The following is a 23,095-nucleotide window of genomic DNA, read 5'->3' on the forward strand; positions in this document are numbered from 1 at the left end:
ACTGAAGAAAACAAGAAAAAGGAGCTCACCATACTTTCGCGGGTTATGCAGTTATAATAGTATTTAAATCCATCAGGACATGTGTGCTCTGACCAATTACAGGATATGTGAAAAGTCATGTGCCGGGCTGATGGAATAGCTATTGATACCACCGATGACATAGTTGTAGCTGGCGCAGTAGGAGGGCTGGATGCTGATTGTGTCCTGCTATTCTGTAGAGATTGCAGAACGCAAGTGTAAATTGTAAACAAGTAAAAAAGAAAATGCTCAACAGCTACACCACAAATGATACGTGAATCCTTTTTTCACCAAATTTGCTCTATTAAAGGCTTTCTAGTGCTTCTAATTCTACCACTCATAGATATAAAAGATTCACAAAGACTGAGAACTTGCAAACAAACAAAGTGCAAGGCTGGACACTTTTATCATATGAAGCATTTTCTAAGTTTCAATTCCTTTTAATGCTAGCCAAGTAAATGCTCTTCACCTATACTATGTAGTATGAGAGTGAATTCTCCGAAGATGCTGAAAGTGGTGTAAACAATGACTGAAAGCTCAGCTTACTAGATCTTGTACCTGTCTGAGAGAAGATGGTGATTGTCGTAGAGGAGTTTGAAGCAATTGTTGGGAGATGGAAGTGACAGGCAGCTTTTGTTGATCAGCAAGATCAGACACACCTTGCCTCTGCAGGCTCAGTGGTGTTCGTGTGGCATCTGCTTGGGAATTCTGCTGGATAGGAGGCGAATCAGCGACAATTAAAGAGGTTTGAAGCTGCTCAATCTGTTGAACCTAAATATGTTCCAAGACATCAGTGGCTTTTGGGTGCTGGCCCTTGCTAACCAGTAAGTTGAACAATTTTTTAAACAATATAAAATATTAGTTTGGAGTAGAAATAAATTTATATCAGATAAAATAACCTGACTCTGAATTTAAAAGAGAAACTAAGATTATGGGCACCTGTTGAGGTGAAAATATTGACACTGCAAGGCTCGATTGTGTAATGTTTGTACGATCAGCAGGGATGCCCATAATATCAACCTAAGTTTTAAAAAGAATAAGAATGTAGATGAATAATATACTTAGCAGCAAATCAGCAAACAACCGCATCGTAGAGAAACACACAACATTGGCAAGAAAACTTAAAAGGGTTATGGTAACTTCAGATAGTAACATGAAGTTGCCTTTGAAACCTATGTGCTTCCAAACCCTTGATTACTAACCTGAGAAGAAGGTCCATCTGATTCTTGACTAATTAGTCTTGAAGTATTAGGTGGCAAATGTCCATCCACTAGCTCAGTATGGTCAGGCTTTACCCTGCATTGAGAATTATTGTTATAATATTGAAGGAAATTGCTTGAAGTTATGAAAAGGAGCATGCAAAAAGAGAAATTAAAGTTCAACCAAACACTAGAAACAAAAATAAACTTCAACCATCTTTGGCTTCAGGGTGAACTTTTCTAGCCCCAGAAACAGGGATGAACACGCTTGAAAATATGAGAAGAAATAACTTACTAAACAAGGTTTTTATTTCTACAACCCCCAATCTATAGTTATTCTCAAATTTATCTTTCAAATCTTCATATTATCAATCTACCTTCAAAATCACCTCAAACTTGTTAGTTTACTCCTCAAGTTAACTTTTTGTTAAATTTCAAAGCTTCTAACAGAATTAGTGCAACATCTCATTCCACCATTAACCGTATAACCGTTACAGCTAGGTTTTCCATTGACATAATCAAGTCAAATTCTCTTAGCTATCGTGTTTGACTATATTTTTGGGGTTAGTTTAGTTAAATAGATATTTTATATGGGTAATAATGGGTTTATGTCAAAAGTGGTCAAACTGCAAGCCAACCCAATAGGCTCAACTCTCTATAGAACCTGACCTAAACCATAAGACATCAGATTTTAGATCCCTGGAGTCATATATGCTGGCCGTCCAAGGTAGGAGAGGGGAAATCTAGTTTTTGATGCCATTCGTCAAGGTAGGAGCACCTTTCATTTGTATATTAATCTCAGGCAAGAACCACTTGCTGTCTTCCGCATTTGAATCCTTATTCCTGCACATTATACATAAGATGCAGATGTTTCTTTACATAAGATGCAGATGTTTCTTTAAATTTTATCTATCAGTTCATGTTATTCCCTATGTCACTTTTCCTATACACTGATAGCTCCGGTAAACCCTGTGATCGTACACCGTAAGGACATGAGAGTTGCTATTAGGAATGTTAGGGCTCTGAATTCCCATATCTTTGACATTGATTATGTTAATATTAGGTTTTTATGGTTAGTCTCTTGACGAAAGATTAGACCTTTATCATAGTTTTGACGTTTCGACGCAAAACCTAGTTAGAACAAGAGTCGGTTTTACAAGCAGTAAGTTCATATTCATGTGGATTCCCCATCTAACATCTTTGATAGAATCACTAGAATCTGGAGAAAAGATAGACTTTTGATCTGTAGGCAAAACAGCTGAACCCGTGTCAGCCGGCTGGAACCCCTGTTCAGCAGCTTTATATCATTATCAGGATAGTTGACAAATTTTCCAGGATCTCAATCCTCTGTTGTGAGCATTCCGCCAACTGGACTTTCAAGTCAGCAGCGTGAATGCCGACTGGTTGTTACCCTCAGCCGCCTGAAAACTTTAGTGCACGTGTTTTTGATGAGTTGTTTGATACTATATCTTATCCATATATTATTGTATGTTCTTAAAACTTTAACCACACCTTGGTATGTGTGTTATGAATGTGTTCAACTATTATTTGTCACTCTTCACATTCACAATAAACTGGCCAAACCAAACTATATAATTATCTGTGAACTTTTCGCTTGAGTCTCTTATGCCCAACTCTATTATTGAGTTAATATCATTATCATATGGCTTAAGTGCCTGAATGGGCAATTATTTATGACCCTATCCCACTTCAGCTGCACATACTTACCCCTGTCCTTAACAATTACACATGAAGCCTTGGACAATATGAGCTAGAAAATAGGACGCTTGTCACGATCAACGTGGTAGATTTTCAGCTAAGATGGTGGATGGTGCAAGAGGGTGCAAACTTGCTGCCAATCGGGAATGTGGCATGATACGTTGAGAAAATACAACTTCGTCAAGTAGTCAAGAGCCTATTAGTCTAACTCCTAGAATTTCTATATTTCACGCTAAGAGTTGGGTAAGGATATGAGTTTGTTTGAGAATGGAGACTTTCTTTCCTCATTGTCTTGACGCCGGGTTCTCCACTCAACAATTGGTCATGCAATATAGAAAAGCTAGGACGAGATAACATTGTCTGTAATCAAACAAAATAAGTTATTATGAAAACTTGGGTTTCTAAAATGGGGAAATAGAGCAATAATTAGACTTATTTGATGTGTTGATATTTATTATTTCCATTATTCATATTTTCACTAGTGACCCATTGGCTTTGGGAATATTCCGTGTTATTATTTTGTCCGACTTAAATAATGCTAATTATTGACCAATTTCAAATAACTTATAACCAATTAAAAGTATGCAAGGACTTATATTGTATGTGCATGCTTGTATCTCCTAAGTATATCATGTGTTTGTATTTTTAAGCTTTGCTGAATGTTGATGTTGTCTAGGTTGTTTAGTGACTTAGTATTTTCACAGACATCTATATTACCATATTCTCACCATGAGAAATACATTGAGTAGGAAATACACTTGCACATATTGAGGATTTTAGTTAACCCTTTTGTGGTGTAGATTTTTATAACTTATCCTGATTATGCATTATCTTCCCGTATTCTTATTTGTGTCAATCGATTCTCTATTTTATTGTTGCTGCTTATTCAGTATCTCTTTTGGCCTTTTCATTTATTTGATTTTATTTGTTATTGTGAATTATTATTATTCACAAGTCTGTCTTTTGACTTCATTCATTTGGATGTACTTGCTGAACCTGTCTAATGATTCATCTTTGTCCCCCTAGGTGGTTGATGAATTTCGCAGTAGCGAGTTGCTTCAATCGAGAACATGGCTTATGCAGGTAAATGGTTTCATTAAGAGCAAAATTTTCTCTTAATTCCACAATAAAACTAACTATTTGATCTATTTTCTGAAAAAGCTTTGTAATATGTAGTACTAATAGGCTTAAGCATATTCTCTTGATGACGTTATTATCGAGGTGGTGTGTTGTTGGCCTAGTCACATGCCGTTTAGGTCACGAGGTGTGACAATTAGCGTCAAATCCCTTTCCTACCGTCAACCAAAAAATAAATACAAAAAATGATAGGTGAGAGAGAGATGGAAGAAGGAGAGCGAGCATGGCCACCTCGGTCACCATTTTCCTCTTCTTTTTTCTAAATTAATTTAGATGCACTACTTAGTGAAGTCAACTAACTAAGCATGCCAATATTTTAAAAACAAAGATAGTACAGAGGAATATAACAAGTATACTCTATAATAGAGAACTTGAGGGGTGCCTGTAAATAGGGGGCAATCGCCAAATATGAAGATTTGGGGGTAAATTTGAAAATACCACGAAGTTGAGGGTATAAGTGAAAACCTTAAATGGTTTATGACAATTGGCCTTTAAGATTTTCCCCTCTCGTCCAAAACTTCCCACATAAAGAAACTGTAACTCTAAATGTTGACCATAGTGTTTACTTCAACTAGTAGCAAATCGTCAGTCTAGAATATGCTCCCTTTAAACAAAAATTTGACAATAAAAATTTTCATGGAAAAGCACCATGATGTCAGTCTTGTCAAACAAGAGTGATAATAATTTCATTCTCAGTGAGACAACAAATCAAAATCTTAACAGTTGTTTCCTTCCTATACAAGAATACAAAAAGTTGGTGAAAAAACATTACAGGTTCGAGTTAAATTATTAGACAATAACAGAAACTTCACATGTTTAGGCCCTAAAAGCAATTAATGGTGCAATAGTACTGATAATCCAACAATAGTTAGCCTAAGAATTTACAAGTAACTGGCTAGGGACACAAGGGGCCTACATAGGTGATGCTCTGCGGTGGTTGCCTACTTTGCTTTGCTTATACACTATAGTATCCCATTAATCATACACTTAAATACACTTAAGAGATGCATGTACATAGTATGATAAAGACAATCTTATGGTCACCCCAATTAGTATCATACTTCTACACAACCAATGGCCTTAGTATATTTATACTATAAAATAGGTAAGAAAAACTATAAAAAGCAACATCTCATCCTCCAAGCTCTTATGTCATTATTAATTTTATAATATTCTTAGTGGGTAAAGAGGGGGCGAGAGGGAGGTGGAAAAGAGAGACAACTCACAAAAAGAGGAAACAAGGGATGAAATAGGGAGAACAACAGCAGCAGCAGCACAAAAAGAGGAAACAATGGATGAAAGAGGGAGAACAACAGCAACAAAGCCTTTATTCCAAATGTTTGGGGTCAGCTACATGAATAATGTTCTTCCAACAGCAATCTCAAATTCGCACTCCTGATCAATACATTAGCCAAGCAACATCGTTACCCACTGAATTGACTAAAGTTTTGGGAGGAAGAAGAAAAGAGGATGGTGGGCCATTAATGAGAAGATCTGGGATTTTTGGGGTTTTCATATAAGTTTCTGTTGATTTGGGTTTGACCAGCATAATTTAAATAAGCAGTCCCATATAAGTTTATTTGTGCACTTCTCCCATCAATATTCCTGTGCATTATGATGGATAACAGACTGATTCTGCCCAACTAACAGCAGAATTGGGCTGAATCAGATTATGTGATTGCGTAAACAAACACAAAGTCCAGTTTTCAACATTGGTTCTGATTAAGTGAGCTTAAATTTACCTGTGTGATACTACTGCTGGAGGAGAGTGGAAAACAGGACCCCGAAATGTAGGATCACTCCTATATCCAGGAATATTAAAACAATAAAAGTTTGAAGGAAAACACATTTTCTAATAGGAATTACATTGACAAGGGAGGCTTGTTAAAGTAACATCTCAGACCTCAATTCTCCGCCCTTGGGCTTTTTAGGATCTGCAAACCGAACAATTAACGGCTGATCACATCCCTATTTGCACAAGAGAATATGAATTCACTGTCTGAAAGTTTCGGTCAAGAAATCATAGTTCCAGTAATACCGCAATCTTACACTCATCACATAGGTTCCATGCAAGTCACTTATAGCTGCTGCTGCCATCTCTCTATTTGCCAGTTTTACAAAGCAGCATCCTTCAGATATCAGTTACAGAGGTAAATCAGAACTAAAAAGGTAAATGACATATGCATGAACAAGTAAATTCTTATAAGTTTTATAGGACAGACCACGGTTTTGCTTCATATCATCCTTCAAAATATATATATCTTCAACTCGGCCATATGGTGAAAAGATCTGCAGAAACCGTGTTTCAATCAGGTTCAAAACATGTACAGAGAATATTAAGTGACCCGACCTAAAAAATTACTTCGTCTTTTTGATGCATTATGTGTTGATAATAATTCTTATCTAGAAAGGCATATTTTCAGCTTATAATGGTGCCAGACTTCTACGAAAGGAATAAAACATTTACAATCATGTTTCTTTCTTATGGACGCAAATAGGAAATATGTAACATCAACAATTTCAAAATGAAAGCTAGGAAAGATTACCTAGACTTGCCAGTCAAGCAAATACAGAAATCTTGAGGTCATTCAACCCTTCTAATTTTGTTTAAAAAAATGAGGTGGGAAGAAAATCTTACTTCCTCAATTTCCTTTTCAGTGGCTTCTTTACTGAGCGATGCAACAAACAACTTGTCAAATGCACCTAATATGCAAATTCAATTTAGAAAACAAACTAAACAGAAATTGAGATAAAACATTTATCACGTTAAAATAAATAAGATACTGCAGAGAGCCAGAGAGTATTATACATGCATATGTTAAAATATTATTGCATATATTGGCAGAGCTATTAGCTATCACCAGCCAACTGTTTACTGGTTGATTATCTTCATCAGTGTGGAGCTTGGGTGTGCACGCTTGCACATATAAACCAAAATGCGCATTCAAGATGCCTTCAACTAAGAACCAAACTATGTGCCTGACTTTCCAGAGCATATTTTACATGGATAGGTTCAAGGATTCATTGCATATTGGCAGAACTACATACTACAAAAAATTAAACTATTCACTGTGTTGAGTTGTTATCTTAATCATATGAATCTGTGGATGTGCATGCTTGCACATGTAAACCGAAATGTGCATTTCATTTGCCTTCAATTAACAAACGATGAATCTCTCAACCTTGACTTACGTTAATAATTTTAACAGCCTGATCCAGTTTAAAAGAAAAGTTAAACGTTTAATTCAATGTTCTCTTCTGCTGCAACAGAACTTGATTGTCAAAAGTTCAGAAAACAAATATCTCATACTATGTTACGAAGGGTTAAGTTTAAGTAGTAACTTAACCAATAAATAGTAAATCCTAGGTAGTTTGCACTAAAGTGCCGACAAAAGTAGCCGTCTGATGCATGTCAGATGCAACTCTAGCAGATAAGTCTTCGTTTTGGGTACTTCTCTAAGGATCCAGAAAATAATCCAGATTCCAGTTTTCAATTAATGTAGATAAACAGCACGGACTAGTTTGTAACTGTTGTATTGTGAAATAAACTTATTTATAAATATGAGATTGGTTTCATAGTTGGTGCGTGATCCAGTGACAACGTTACACAAATACAAATAAAACATTATTAAATTTTCATAAGCATCAATAATCAGTATCTACGGTTTTTTGACACTTGGCAATTTCCTTATACTAAATTTCGACTATAAAATAAATATTGTTATTTAACTACTTAGCATAATACTCCAGGTAACAGTATTAACAGACATAATTAAATTTGTTTGGTGTTCCTTCATGTCGAAGTCTTCAAGACTAAGACTTCACACAAATTTGTTCAGCAATTGCTGATTCCGCCAAGGAGAGATTTTTATCACCTAAGCTAAAGTAGCATCCACCGATTTTGTCTATGCTAAGTTTGCTTCTCTCTTCCTTTTCTTTACTATTCCGTTTAGTTTCTTCTCGACTGTTGTTATGGGGTCCTTTATATGCAAAGTTATTATAATAAAGGAAATTTCAGATAACCCCCTATTTGTAGCATTTTCTTAAATAAATGTTCACACCATGATGTCATACATACCTATTACTTATATCAACATCGTATGATGTCTTTCTTCAAATACAAAGTATTCCTGTGAATGTTAATTAAAATTTAGTGGACAAATTAAAAAAGTGTTAGTATTATTCTATCTTAACTCAAGTTCTATTTCTATAAAAACTTCCATCACTAAACCTATCCCAAGCCCTTATCCTTCTCCCTATCTTTAACCCTTATAGCTACTCAAAAAGGTTTGAATGATACATATACATTTCAATTTATATCATATGGGAATCAGATTTTAGCTTGCCGAATGTCAAACATTTCATTCTTGAGTTAGGAAGGGAATAGTACTGGATATGAGAAGTACCCAAAAAGAAGACTAGAGTATTGCGAAAGGTATTTTTGATTTATATCGCATGGGAAATGGATTTTAGGTTTGCCGAAGGTTAAATATCTGAAGCGATAGAACTAGGATTAGGGAATTGTACTAGAAGCAACATCAAAAGGTTAGTGTTAGGAACAGGGTTCTACTATGACTGGGGTTAGGATAAGTACAAAGATAAAACTTGGATCAATATCTGGCACTTAGGTTGGTATTAACAACGAATTATAATTAACTGTTAATAAAATATCAGCAATATGAGTAAATTTTAGGAAAAACAGTAAAATCTTTTATGCATAATGCCTATCAAGGTTTTAAATATCGGTTATTGAGGATTTATCGGACGGCCAAAATCCTTATCGGATAGCGGAAATCGGGGATAAGTAGTATTTATCGGAGTGATATACTGGATGGTGTTTATATATAATATAATAACTAAAAAATGTAATCTAACAATGCTTAATGAATATAAATATACCAAAATATAAATCATCATGCAACTAAAGTAAATCCCGCTGGAGTTCGAAGGCGAGGCGAGCGAAGTTCACGGAGATTCACGAAGGCAAGGCGAACGACGAGATTCACGAAGACGGAATGCGAGGTGAGCGACGAGGTTGACAGAGGGTAGGCGAGCGACGAAGTTCAAGGTTTGAAGTTCACGAAAGCGAGCGACGAAGAGGCGCAGAGAACATGAGATGGAGATAACGGAGGAAGAGGAAGAGCCTTATGAGAAAAGGAGCAGCCTCCAGAGACGAAGTTTAGGATTTGAAGGTCGGATTCACGAAGTTTCAGGTTTTAAGTTTTATTTTATTAACAAAATGGGTCGGGTCTGGTTTAAAAACTCAACAATCCAACTCAAAATGCCCGACCGATAATCCCAATAATTTAGCATTACTTATCGGTTGATAAGTGCCGATAACACTGATAACTCGCTGATAAACTCTCCAAAACGATAACCGATTACAAAACCAACTTATCCTAGCGGAGAGCTCCCAAATCCGATAACTCGGCCGATAATATCGATTATCGGCCGTTATTTAAAACAATGATGCCTATGACCTCTTTTTAATTAATGAAAGGGCATTTAGTGTAAACTTGTATATATGTGGCACTCTGATGATTTTATAAATATCAGGAAGTTATTTGATTGTAGAACAGAAAAAATATATATATACCGTCTGAAGCTGCCTTATTCCTTTTTCTGGACAAATATCCTAAAAACAGTATAAAAAATAAACTCTTAGTTTGTGCAGGTATGCCATGAAACCTCTCATCCACATTATCCATGCATCTTTGAATCCTAAAAGTCCTCTCATTACCTTTTTTTTTGCATGTAGAATGAATTTATGGACAATGTTAATAAGAAAATGAAAGCTCATTCTCCTTACTTTCATCATTCACCAAAAGAATCATAATACTTCACTCTAAAGTTTAATACATTAAAGCAATCAGATTTGCTTTAAAAGTAATTTCATCTAATTTAAGGATGTCTTCAAGTACTTTAACTATTCGCATTGTTTTTTTCCCCTTAGGTTTTCTTTTCTTCTCCTTTTATCATCTTTTTTCTTATTTCTCATTCATTTTTACTTACTATTTATCTTGGGATGTTAATTCTTTAGGGTATTGTTAGTTTGTTTGTAAGTGAAGAAACAACCTCTAACTGCGCGTAATGCCAATAACTGAGTTAGCGATAATCAAGTGGTTAGATAGCATATGTTTTTCCCACTAGAATACCAAATATTAAGAAATTAGTTATTACTAATTTACTTATTCTTAAATTTCTCAACTCTTTTTATCCACAACCTATTAGTGAAAGCTGATAGGGATTAGTATACCTGATTTTATTCGAAAGGGACTTGGCACCGTAGATCTCATTGAGATCTCGGATTTTATTTGATTTCTGATAATTCAGATTTAAATTAGTTATTGTTAGGATAAGAATAAGGTTATCGGTAGGGTTGAGATTGTTTGATTTGATTTGTTTAGGTATAAGCATTTACATGTTTTTAGATAAGACTTATCTTCTATTTATTTGAATCTCCGCAAAAGAGGAACTTTTATGTAATCGTCAGTGAAGTTGAATCATAAAATATTGATATCTAAAGTTCCCGGAGTGATTCCAACAGTTACTTTAATTTTATTTCCAAATTAATTTACACCATTAGATCTCATTCAAGTTCATCAAAACTTTCCTTCAATAAAACCCCCCTCACTAATTGCAGAGAACCCCCAAAATCCCCTACGTTTTTGTTTTTCTCCTCTCATGTCCAAAACAGAGCTCTCGCCTCCATCATCTTCTTCGACCTTGAACTTCATCATCTCCACCACTGATCATTGACAACCAATGCCGCAAAGCCATCAAACCACTACACTACAGATCCGACACCTTGATCTCGACTGTTGCCTCATCGCCATCCTTGCCAACAGAGTTCAAGATTGACCTCCAAACTCATCGAGCTTCAGACCTCTATTCCTCTTCAATTCATTTATGTGGTTTAGTTGTTAATCAGAAATGTTAATCTATTTGTCATATATTAAATTAATCATCTGTTTTGAAACTCCCTGCAGAATCCAGTTGATAGGCCTTCAAACACTAACTGCTGGATTCAAGATTCGAACCTACAGAACGTGCAAGATTCTTCACACCTTGGATATTGTTCGAATGTCATTTCTACATCATTATTACTGTCAGTCATTAGTTTATAAAACTTCAATATTTAAAGTTATTTTCCGCTGCATTTTTAGTCTTAGTTTGTGTTTACTTTGCATATTAGTTTCGTTTGATCACTTAGTCTAGGATTTGATAGACCGTGCTACGTCGAAAGGAGAGTTGAAAAATCTCTTGTGGATAAGTATTATCCTTTTAAGAAAGGTAAGCAAACTTTAAATAACCCTTATACTTTACCAATCTATCAAATAACCCTTGCTCCTTTAGAATGATAGCACCCTATAGTGGGTTAAAGAGTGATGACATAATGTGTCTCTATCTCGGTTTTTTAAGATGGATAAAATACCAAACATCCACCCTGTTGATATAAAAGAAAGAGAAGAAAAAAATATATTGTCATTGATTATGAAGAAGAGGCTAATACCCCATATTTATAGTGTTATACGCTTCGTAGAATCTATATAAAAGTAAAACTCTAATAAGGAAATCTATGATAGAGAAATCACCTAAAGAGAGAGATACTATATTGAACTAGACATCTTCATAGAAGGTAACCATAATATGAGACCTTCCAATACTAACGATAAATCTTTTGAATCTTCAAATACTATTTAGAGAAAAATAATGCATCAAAAGTAACCCTATGCCTAGCTCCACAGACAACCCTATCCTCGACAACACAAACTTTATCCAAAACCTAGTGTGAACCTTGTATGTCGTACCAACAAGTATATCTCTATTCCAAAGCAGAAGTCAAACACCTATTAAGCTGAGGTCAAGGGTTGAAGTTAGAACAAACCCTGGATAAGGTAGGCTTTAAGACTAGAAAAGATAAGTTCTCTTCTTTAACTCTTCCTATCACTCACCTTTTGTTTCTTTATTCTTTGTTCTTCTGCAACACAAGATACACCCCCACTGCTCAACCTGTTATTCTACTTAACTCATCCAAAATCTCAATTACTCATTCTTGAACTTCATCATTAAATTTGATGTCTTGGCAAATTAACAGATAATAAAATCAGCTGCTAAGGTCAGAATGTGGACTGTAAACCATGCATCAGTTTCTAATTACATCCCCAGGTCACATATCCTTGCAAGATGTGGATAGACTGATGACAAATTGATTTCAGATACTGAAGATTCATGTTTTTCTACCAGTAAAACAGATAGTCAGACTCGTTCAACCTTACCAACATAAACACAAGCTACTCAGTCACACACAAAAACAAACACATGCACATACACATTCATTAAAAAACCTACTTCAAGTTTCATTTTAAGATTCACTTAAAGCAAAAACAGTAGTGAAGCACTTGGAAATAAATTATCAAGGAACAACGTTACAGGCAAAGTAAAGTAGCTAGATAACAGAGAAAGATGTACTCCTCGAGGAAAACTCATCATATGCAAGGGCTACTTTGACCATTATTTAAAATAGATAATGTTAACAGGGTGAGGAAGTACAAGAAAACAGTCTTGGACGTGAAATACCAAGGCGCTCCCGTTCCCCATCTGCATACCTTACTTGAATGGGACCTGATCCCTGAAAAAAATAAAACAAATGACTTGCTTAATAAGACAATTGGTAGAAGTTGCTGCATATGTATAACACTTGCCCCAGGTAGCGTATACTGGTTATGCAAAGCTTCAATGGCCCTTTCTGCATCTCCCAACATTGCATACTTTATAAAACAATAACCTGTAAATCAAAAAGGTTATGTTTGTTCCTCGATTTTACATGACCCCAAACAAAAATCTACATTACCAGCATGTACGACTTAGACTGGTACTACCTAAACAAAGACATAAAGAAATAGAAGAAAATATACAACACTCGAGTAATGGACGGAGGTTTTGCAGAAGATGGAAATTGCAATTGATGCATAGGCAAATAATTGCTAAGTGCTTCTAGTATTCAACTAATACACCTGTTAGATGTGGTTAATATAGATCAGTATTTTCAAATAAAATAAGTAACAAAGACAGAAAATGGTCTCTTGTCAATAAATTCTAATAGTTTGCTTCATGTATTTATCATCATTTTTACGTGGATATCTGTAAACCCTAAATGACAGGAAAATATACATCATACCACTAAACATTATGACCTAATAACACTGCAAAAATTCAAGGTGTTCCTTTAGTCTAGAATGATAAAAGTGAAATGGTTGATAGAGTGGTCCAGGAGAAGTGAAGAACTAATCTGAATTCCAGATATAACTTCTATACACAAACAACTAAATTATTTCCATTCTGTTGATGCTTATTCTGGATGCACATAAAGAAAATTAGCAGAGAAATCTCTAGCACAACACAAACCATTTGCAGTGATCCAGGAAACAGATAAAGAAGAATAGCTGCTAAGGCAGATAATAACTCAAACAGAGAAACATTGCATCTTACTTTGTTGCTGGCCTGTTATCCGATCCTTGACAAAAATCACTTCACAAACATCCCCATGCTCCTCAAATAAGGGTCGAACCTGAGAGGAAACTTCTCTGTTAGTTAAACATCTGATATGATATGGGAAGCAATGTTTTAAATATCAGATATCAGGAAAATATCGGATGGCCAAAATTCATATAGGATTGCGGATAACGGGAAAATACCGGGGACATATAGTAAATATTGGAACACCATAACGGATGTTTGCATATATAGTATAATACACTAAAATGTAATCCCAACATACCTAACGAAATCTAAGCATACAAAACATAAATAATATATATTCAGGATAACTAGTCAACCTTGTAAAATAAACAAAAGTACAAATCAATGTTGAAACATTTCGTCTGATTTTTTTAGGCCAAAATATCATTTGATATAATAGAAAAATCATGATATCTCCCCCAAACATTGCCAAACGATCTATATTGTTTTGTGAGAAGCCATATAGAAGGATATCTCAGCCAACATATCAATTGATATGTCAACCACATCGGGGATGTATCCCACAAAATAGCCAAAAAGCGGTAAAGAATTTTAGAAAACATATCGGTTGTAGCAAGCGCTGTAAAAGGATATCTCGGGCAATATACTGGGCTATGTGGGGAATATTTAAAACAATGACGAGAAGTATCAACTTCTATATAGTTTTATAACATAACAAGGAGAAAAAGAGGAGCGCTAAATGGCAAGTAACTAGTATTTAGTGACCACACATTTGATTTTTTGCATATATATGACCTACCTCTTTGCTGTCAAAGAGAGTAGTTCAGAGGAACTGATTATAGAGAATAAAACTTGTGTCAAACTAGTAGTTTCATTTCCAACTTAAACTATTACCCTATAAAATCACGTTTCACTATTTGAATCCACACCTTTGGTTCGATGATATCAAAATTGAGTATCATCATCATCTTAGACGTATTCTGAGACCTAAAAGCACCAGCATTTCTTCTTAGGCTATCTTTTTCTTCTTTACAAATAAAAGTTCCATAGTTTGGAAAGACAATTGTTTCCTCTCCTGTTAGGGTGGTTACCTCACCTTCGGCTGATTTACTTCGTTATGAGCCATAAGTATTTCCCACTACATCAGAGCTCGCTGCAGTTGAATACAATATGAATACTGATCATCAATGGGAAAACAAGGAGGGAGTTCGCTATAATTACCACACCATGGTAGTACCAAAAATAGGATAGATGTTAGTTATAACGGAGAAGTGGAACATATGACGGTCAGCATAATGACAACTTTAGTTGAAGCCACAAGATTCCAAATCAATTTCATGAAAACTATAGATTTCATGAAGAAACTTATTCAAGCAAGCAAAGAATTGCTGTTGGAAGGACACGTTTAGTTCCTATTATTTAGGAAACTCTATTTTTCAGAAAATAATTCTAATCTTTGAATAGTTGACTTAGTTAATGATTTGTAGCGGTAGATTTCGAGTTAGTTTTCTATTTTTTTCTCTAACTAATTGTAACCTAAGTGTATATAAAAGAGGTTGATTACCTCTCATAATTATAATAAAAAATTGACGGGTAGGTATTCTGAAACGTACCGATTTCCACATGGTATTAGAGCTGGCCTCTGATCACCGAAAAAATTAAGGCCACCATGTCTGACGCTTCAAGCGTGGGTGACCAAACACTCGATTTTGGATCAGCAAAATCCTCTTTTTCGAAAAACACTCTCTTGTCAAATACTCAAGACAATCTTTCCTCTCAATCAATCACCACTCACAAACTCAATGGAGAAAATTATCTCTAATGGTCCCAGTCGGTCAAGCTGTTCATCAAGGACCGTGGAAAATTTGGGTTTCTGACTGGAGCAACACAAAAACCAAAAGAAGACCTCGAATCTATTAAAATATGGGAATCTGAGAATGTCTTGATTATGTCATGGCTAATAAATTCAATGGATACATCAATCAGCAAGACATACATGTTTCTTGCTACTGCTCAAGAAATCTGGGAGGCTGCAAAGGAGACTTTCTCAGATCTGGGAAATTCTGCTTAAGTCTATGAAATTGCTACACAGATTCGCAATACAAAACAAGGTAATATAAGTGTTCTACAATATTACAACACTCTCAGAACCCTATAGCAAGAGCTGGATTTGTTTTATGACTACGAATGGCATTGCTCACAAGACAGTGTCATATCCAAGAGGATGATTGAAGAGGAACGTGTTTTTGCTTTCTTGGCTGGGCTGAACAACGAGCTTGATGAGGTTCGTGGGAGAATTCTTGGACGCAAGGTATTGCCATCCACTCGTGAAGTGTTTTCTGAGGTCCGCAAGGAGAAAAGCAGACGGAACGTTATGCTGGGAAAAGAAACCCAAGAGTCCACTATCACTGAAACAGAATCATCAGCACTTGCAGCCAGAAGCAATCGATTATTTGCTACCTCCAATGGAGGGAATGACACTCGAAATAAAAAGGGAAACAGACCCTGGTGCGATCACTATAAAAAACTTGGACACACCCGTGAAAATTGTTGGAAATTGTACGGAAAGTCCTCTCATTTGAAGAACGAACAGTCAGACCAAGTAACTAGCAAAGCTCTTCAAACAGCCTCAGAGGAATCAACGCCCGAAAATGCTCCTCCGAAAGTGCTCATGTTTCCCTTAACAAGGAACAATTGGAAAGCCTTATGAAACTCCTAAATTCAACTTCCCTTCCATCTGCCTCTATTGCCCACAAAGGTAATTTTTCTCAGTCCTTCAGTGTGCTAACTGAGGATAAAACTCCTTGGGTCATAGATTCTGGTGCCTCAGACCACATGATAGGTTGTTTCTCACTCTTCTCCACTTATACTCCGTGTGCTGGTAACTTGAATGTAAAAATTGTTGATGGTTCATTATAACCACTATAGCAGGAAAAGGTTCAATAATTTTGTCAAAAAACCTAACCTTAAAGTCTGTCCTTCATGTTCCTTCGATTTCATGTAACCTTTTGTCCATTAGCAAACTCACCCATGATCAAAGCTGTGTGGCTAAATTTAGTTCTTCATGTCAATTTCAGAAACTAGCTTCGGGGAAGATGATTAGCAATGCTAAAGAGTGTGGAGGATTTTTCTACTTTGATAAGGAAGACTCAAATAGACAAAATTCAGTTTGCAAATCTTTTTCTGCTTCTTTATGTGAAAATAATATAATGTTGTGGCACTAAAGACTCAGCCACCCTAGCTTTCCATACTTGAAAATTTTGTTTCCATCTCTTTTCAATAATAAAGATCCGTCTTTTTTTCAATGTGAAGTGTGTCAGCTCTCCAAACATCACCGTATATCTTTTCCATCTCAGTCATACAAACATTCAACACCTTTTTTAATAGTACATAGTGACATTTAGGGTCCCTCACGAATTGAAAATTTTTCGGGGGCTAGATGATTTATTACCTTTATCGATGATCATACTAGACTATGTTAGGTATATCTCTTGAAGGCAAAATCTAAAACAGAGCAAGCCTTTAAAAATTTTCACTCGATGGTCAAAACTCAATTTCAAACTCAAATCTAAATCCTTAGAATAGACAATGGGAGTGAGTATTTCAAGGTTGTTCTTGGGCAATTTCTTCAAGGAGAGGGGATCATTCATCAGAGTAGTTGTGTTGATACCTCTCAACAAAACGGGTTGGCTGAGAGGAAAAACAAACACCTACTTGAGAATGTTAGGTCCTTAATGTTCACCACTAATGTGCCTAAAACTTTTTGGGGAGAATCTATCCTCACTTCATCATTTCTCATCAATAGAATGCCCACTCGGGTTCTAGGATACAAGACTCCCCTAGAAGCGCTTCAAAGTACCTATCCAACAAACCATCTGATTTCCAATTTACCACTTAGGATATTTGGGTGCACCTCATTTGTCCATATTCATTCCCATAACCAAGGTAAATTTGATCCAAGAGCCATCAAATGTGTTTTTTTGGGCTACTCGTCATCAAAAAAAGGATATAAGTGCTTTGACCCAAAAACTAGGAAAATGTTTGTTAGTATGGATGTTTCCTTCTTTGAGAATCAGCCCTATTTTACCAAAAACTCACTTCAGGGGGAGAGTGCGACCACAGAAGAGAGTTTTTTAAATTTTTGGGATACATTTCCTATCTCTGAAAGTTCCTAACCTACTTTTACCCTTCCATCAGATCAATCAGGTCCTGTCAGCCCTTCTATCCTTCCATCAGATCAACTAGGTCATCCACTGTTGTGTCACCAGAGTCTACTCCACTCACTAAAAAACAGAAATAGATGTCCAAAGTCCAGAATTACTTGTATATGAGAGACGAAAAAGAAAGAAAAATAAAGGAATTCACACACTTAAGCAGAACCAGTCATTAGATCGACCAGTTTTTGATAATGCTTCAAACCAAACCCCTCTTGCAAATCATGTCTCCTTTGAAAGTCCAGGTAATTCTACACCAGTTGTGGACCTAGATATTCCTATTGCTCTAAGAAAAGGGAAAAGAACATGTACTTCTCATCCTATATCAAACTATATGTGCTATAGCAAATTGTCTCCTTCCTATCGAGCCTTTTTTTACTAATCTGACCAATGTAGCAATTCCCAAGTCAATCCAAGAACCAATGAGTATTCCATAATGGAGGACAGGAGTTATGGAGGAGATCAAAGCACTGGAGAAAAAATGGAACCTGGGAATGTGCATCAATACCGAAAGGAAAGAAGATAATGGGGTGCAAGTGGGTGTTTACAGTGAAGTATAATTCGGATGGTTCAATTGAAATGTTCAAGGCTCGCTTAGTTGCAAAAGGATTCACACAATCCTATAGGATAGACTACCAAGAAACCTTTGCCCTCGTAGCAAAGCTCAACACTATTCGCGTTCTTCTTTCTGTTGCTGCTAATTTAGACTGAAAAATTTCCTAACTTGAGGTAAAAAATGCTTTTCTTAATGGATAATTGGCAGAGGAAGGTTTTATGGATGTCCCTCCTAGTTTTGAAGATGTTTATAGTACTGATACGGTGTGCAGACTGAAAAAATCCCTCTATAGATTGAAATAGTCTTCTAGAGCCTGGTTTGATCGATTTTCAAAGATGGTGAAGAGATACGACTACACTCAAGCTCAAACTGGTCATACTTTATTCTTTAGGAAATCTCAAGAGGGGAAAATTGCAGTCCTAATTGTGTACGTTGACGATATCCTACTTACAGGAGATGATACAGCCGAAGGAGAAAGAATGAAGAAGGTTCTAGCCGAAGAATTTGAAATTAAGAATCTCGGGCCTATGAAGTACTTTCTCAGTATGGAAGTTGTAAGATCAAAGAAAGAAATTTATGTGTCACTAAGGAAATATATTATTGACTTAAGGAGACATGTTTTATGGGGAGTAAACCAGCAGAAACACCGATTGAAGAGAATCACAAGCTGGGATATAAGAAAGGAAAGGTCCCTGTTGATAGAGGAAGATACCAGAGGTTGGTTGGGTATTTAATTTATCTGTCCCATACACGACCTGATATTACCTATGTTGTTAATGTGGTCAGCCAATTTATGCACGATCCATATGAGAAACATCTCGGAGTTGTTCACCGCATTTTAAGATATCTAAAAAGAACTCCTGGAAAGGGGTTGTTTTTCAAGAAAAATGATTCAAAGAAGATAGAGGCATTCACTGATGCATATTGGGCTGGGTCAACTAGTGATAGATGGTCTACTACTAGGTACTGTACATTTATATGGGGTAACCTAGTGACTTGGAGAAGCAAAAAACAACCACTGGTGGCAAGGAGCAGTGTTGGGGCTGAACTTCGAGCTCTTGCACAAGGAATATGTGAACTTCTATGGTTAAGAAGGGTCATGAATAAGCTATCACTTCAAAGTGAGAATCCTATGCTACTGTATTGTGACAACAAGTCAACAATTATTATTGCTCACAATCCAACTCACTATGACCGCACTAAGCACGTAGAAGTGGATAGGCATTTCATCAAAGAGATGATTGAAGGACTTGTGTGTATACCTTACGTTACATCCAAATGACAACTTGCTGATTTTTTAACCAGAGGTTTACCACGAATCAAGTTTGAAGAACATTTATCCAAGTTGGACATGATTGACATCCATGCTCCAACTTGAGGGGGAGTGTTAGAAGGACACGTTTAGTTCCTATTATTTAGGAAAGTCTATTTTTCAGAAAATAGTTGTAATCTTTGAAAAGTTGACTTAGTTACTGATTTGTAGCAGTAGATTAGGAGTTAGTTTCCTTTTTTTCTCTAACTAATTGCAACCTAAGTGTATATAAAAGAGGTTGATTACCTCTCATAATTATAATAAAAAATTAACGACCGAGTATTCTGAAACCTACCGATTTCCACACTTACTCTTATTGGCATATGATGAAAGTTGCTATGATGATGAAGCATCATTAGCCTAGAGAATTGTTCCCCACTTCCCCACTTCAACTCTACAATTTTCAGAATGAAGATTATGGCATATATCAAATGCAAGACTATTATATTGGCTTCCTTGAATTATTTGTGTATTGACTTTAGTAGAGTAGTTAGTGTTAGTTAATTAGTTCAGCATTTGTGTCTTGCTTTCTTATAAAACATACCTCAACATCTCTCATAGGAATTGAGTCACTTTTCTTAACAAAACATGTAAGCCTTCAGATAAATATTTTATACCTATACAGTAAAGTCAATCTTAGTGAAATATAGGTGTGTACGACCACTAACCGATTATCATCTAACAAAGTATGAAATAGCAATATTATTGACAACTCTAATGAGAATTAGGGATTTGATAATTTCCCAGTGATGACCTGATTATGGCACAGTATGGAATCGATTGTTCTTGGTAATTTTATGTATGATGACACTACAAAACAAACTTGAAAAATGTTTCTTGAAAATAAGGAAGCAGAATGCATCCCAAGTTCTCAAGCCTATCAGAATATTTTCAATGTCAAACAAGAAGATAAAAAGCCTAAAGGATTGTTGTAGCCACTTTAAAGATATGATTAATGAACTCAATCAACACTATCCCCTTATCATGTTTCTAAAGAATCCTGGTTATCTGATTTCTTCTTTAAAACTACGAGGTCAACTCCTTAGTGTCAAAGGCTGTTTTGGGTCTCTTCAAGATGAGTTTTCTAGATTATGTCAAGTCATCCCTTCTTTGTCTACATCTCTGACAGTCCTCTTCATGAGAGTTGTGCATTCATTGGTTACTCCTACGTTCCTATGGATCCTGGTAGTCCTAGTACACAAAATATATGTGTGCAAATGTTACTTTTTTTAAAATTACAACATGTTTTTTACACCTACTTCGTGAGGGACGAAACTTATGGATGTTCATCAGCAACAATAACATCTGTAGAAACCAATATTAATTATTAACATTATTTAAGGTCTATCAACATGGGAAAAATTAATATGCATATGAGCATGCCACCTACACAATTCATATATTTTTTACACCTACTTCGTGAGGGACGAAGCTAATAGCGTCAGCGGCCCTTCCGCAATGATATTACCCAATAGCGGTAACATGTTGCGTAATATGCGCTTTTCACTTGCAAAAACAGCCAATAGCATGTTGCAGCGGTGAATAGCGGGCCGCTGCAAATCCGCTTTTTGACCGTTATTTAAAAGCGATTTTAGGTTTTTTTAATTAAACCAGACCAGCACTTGCAAGTCTCGATGTTTTAAGTCATTACTAGTCATGGTTTTTTTTCCTCTCTTGAGTCTACCCCTCACGATCCAACTCTAAAAAAATCCTAGGCCCCAAAAAGGTCGCTGCCTCCCATCGCATTACGCTACCTCACGCGAGTTTTAGCATCTCCCTACCGCCTCTCACCTCCTCCCATAGCCTTCGACACCTCCCTCGCACCTCCTCTCACCGCAACAGCACCTCCTTTCACCTCCTCTTGTCGTAAGCGCCTCCTATTATAGTCCTCTCATCGCTCGCCTCATCTTCTTGAAGACAACGACTCTTCGATGATAGTTACATGTCTATTTCATGCTTAGGATCTTTTCAAATCATCAAATATAGATTTTTAGATTTTCTAGATTTTTCTTTAATTTTTTAAATATTTGTACATATTTAAATTAGACCGCTTTTTGACTTTGAGCTTTTTGCTGCTATTTTACCACAATAGCTCCAAATAGCCTTAGTGGTGCGTGCCTCACCACTATGCGACGCTATTTGCTATCAATAACATTGTAAGGCACTTCGGTTGATCCTAGGGAATAGCACAGATTGATGAAAAACTCATTTAGATCATAATGACTCACCTTGTTATTACATTTGTTTTAGACTTTTAGTCATTTGAGTTAATATATATAGATTCTACATAGACCTTAACAGAATGCAATCTATTGTGTGTTGTGGTATCCTTATGACACCCCTAACAAGACACTCTCTTATCGTTTCTAAGGTCATTTTGATGTAATTTGTTATTTGAATATTGATTATACAGATGATATTCCCGATCATTGGTTTTCCTTATGGCTATTTAGTTTTTGCAGGACTTGACCAAAGTAAGAAGCATACCGTTGTTCAATCTAATATTGAGGATGAATATCGAGTTATTGCTCATGCTTTCACTTAGATGGTGTGAGTTTAGCCTCTCCTTCGGGAGACCGATGTGTTTGTTTGTATCTTCGACTATGGTGATACATTATTATAATAAGCATGAAAATTCTGACGTATCACCAGCGTGTGCAGATGTATTAGATCATCACTTCCTCTATGATATAGTGTTGGTTTAGGAAGATGTCGCATTCAATCTTTAGCTTGATGCTCAAATAGGTGATGACAGGATGTTTTCACCAAAATGTAATGTAGAGAGAAAAAAAAATTTACTTTTACATATGAAGTATGCATGATCTAAAATATGTATTAGCTTGGGAGGAGAGAGTATTAAATTAGTTAAACTCAATTTGATTAAATTGGTCCAGCTTTCAAAGTTTATGTAAAATTGTAGTTTATTCGCTTTCCTACAAGTAGTAACTGACCAACCCTTTCCATGATTTAGTCACTTCTCCTGATATAACGAACTAAAATGCAATTTTACTTAAATGAGAAATATCATCTACCCCATGTCTAAATCAAATATATGCCTAAAGTTCAGCCAATTTGCATTACAATGGTAAAGTTTTAATCTTTATAATTAAGACATCCTCGGGAAACATAAACTTACTTGAGGTTATCAGCATAGATCCTTCAGATATAAACTTACCTGAAAAGAAATGGCCTTAATCGAGGGAAAAGGAATTCAACTTACATCCCCTTCAGTTGCAGTCCTGGGAATAGCTCCCACAAAGAGTTTGACTAAACTGCCCCCACCACTACCGTCTAACAAAAATAACCAAAAATTAGAAATTAGGGCTTGGTTACAAACACTAATACGGTAACCACAAGAACTTGAAATTGCCTCTCACTGGACCATGAAACCCTCTGCCAACTCCAGCGGGGCCCAGGCGAAACCCGGGACCACCTCCGGTGCGGTAGTCCTGCGGAC

The 23,095-nt window shown here is 36.0% G+C and overlaps 1 protein-coding gene across 1 annotated transcript in view; it reads right to left on the reverse strand.

The window, feature by feature from the left end:
- LOC109821266 (flowering time control protein FCA-like) overlaps positions 1–23,093 on the reverse strand; it is a gene marked incomplete at its 5' end in the record, with an annotated part of 39,178 nt that extends 16,085 nt beyond the window's left edge. Inside the window, 14 exons of the mRNA XM_020387452.1 lie at positions 30–221; positions 577–789; positions 958–1,038; positions 1,221–1,314; positions 5,816–5,875; positions 5,977–6,041; positions 6,123–6,202; positions 6,296–6,362; positions 6,712–6,776; positions 12,627–12,705; positions 12,779–12,861; positions 13,566–13,644; positions 22,859–22,929; positions 23,009–23,093. Of these exons, the coding sequence (XP_020243041.1) occupies positions 30–221; positions 577–789; positions 958–1,038; positions 1,221–1,314; positions 5,816–5,875; positions 5,977–6,041; positions 6,123–6,202; positions 6,296–6,362; positions 6,712–6,776; positions 12,627–12,705; positions 12,779–12,861; positions 13,566–13,644; positions 22,859–22,929; positions 23,009–23,093 (1,314 nt within the window). The remainder of the gene's footprint in view (positions 1–29; positions 222–576; positions 790–957; positions 1,039–1,220; positions 1,315–5,815; positions 5,876–5,976; positions 6,042–6,122; positions 6,203–6,295; positions 6,363–6,711; positions 6,777–12,626; positions 12,706–12,778; positions 12,862–13,565; positions 13,645–22,858; positions 22,930–23,008) is intronic.

This window comes from Asparagus officinalis, chromosome 8 (assembly GCF_001876935.1).
Source record: "Asparagus officinalis chromosome 8, Aspof.V1, whole genome shotgun sequence".
In the NCBI taxonomy this organism is placed as follows: Eukaryota; Viridiplantae; Streptophyta; class Magnoliopsida; order Asparagales; family Asparagaceae; genus Asparagus; species Asparagus officinalis.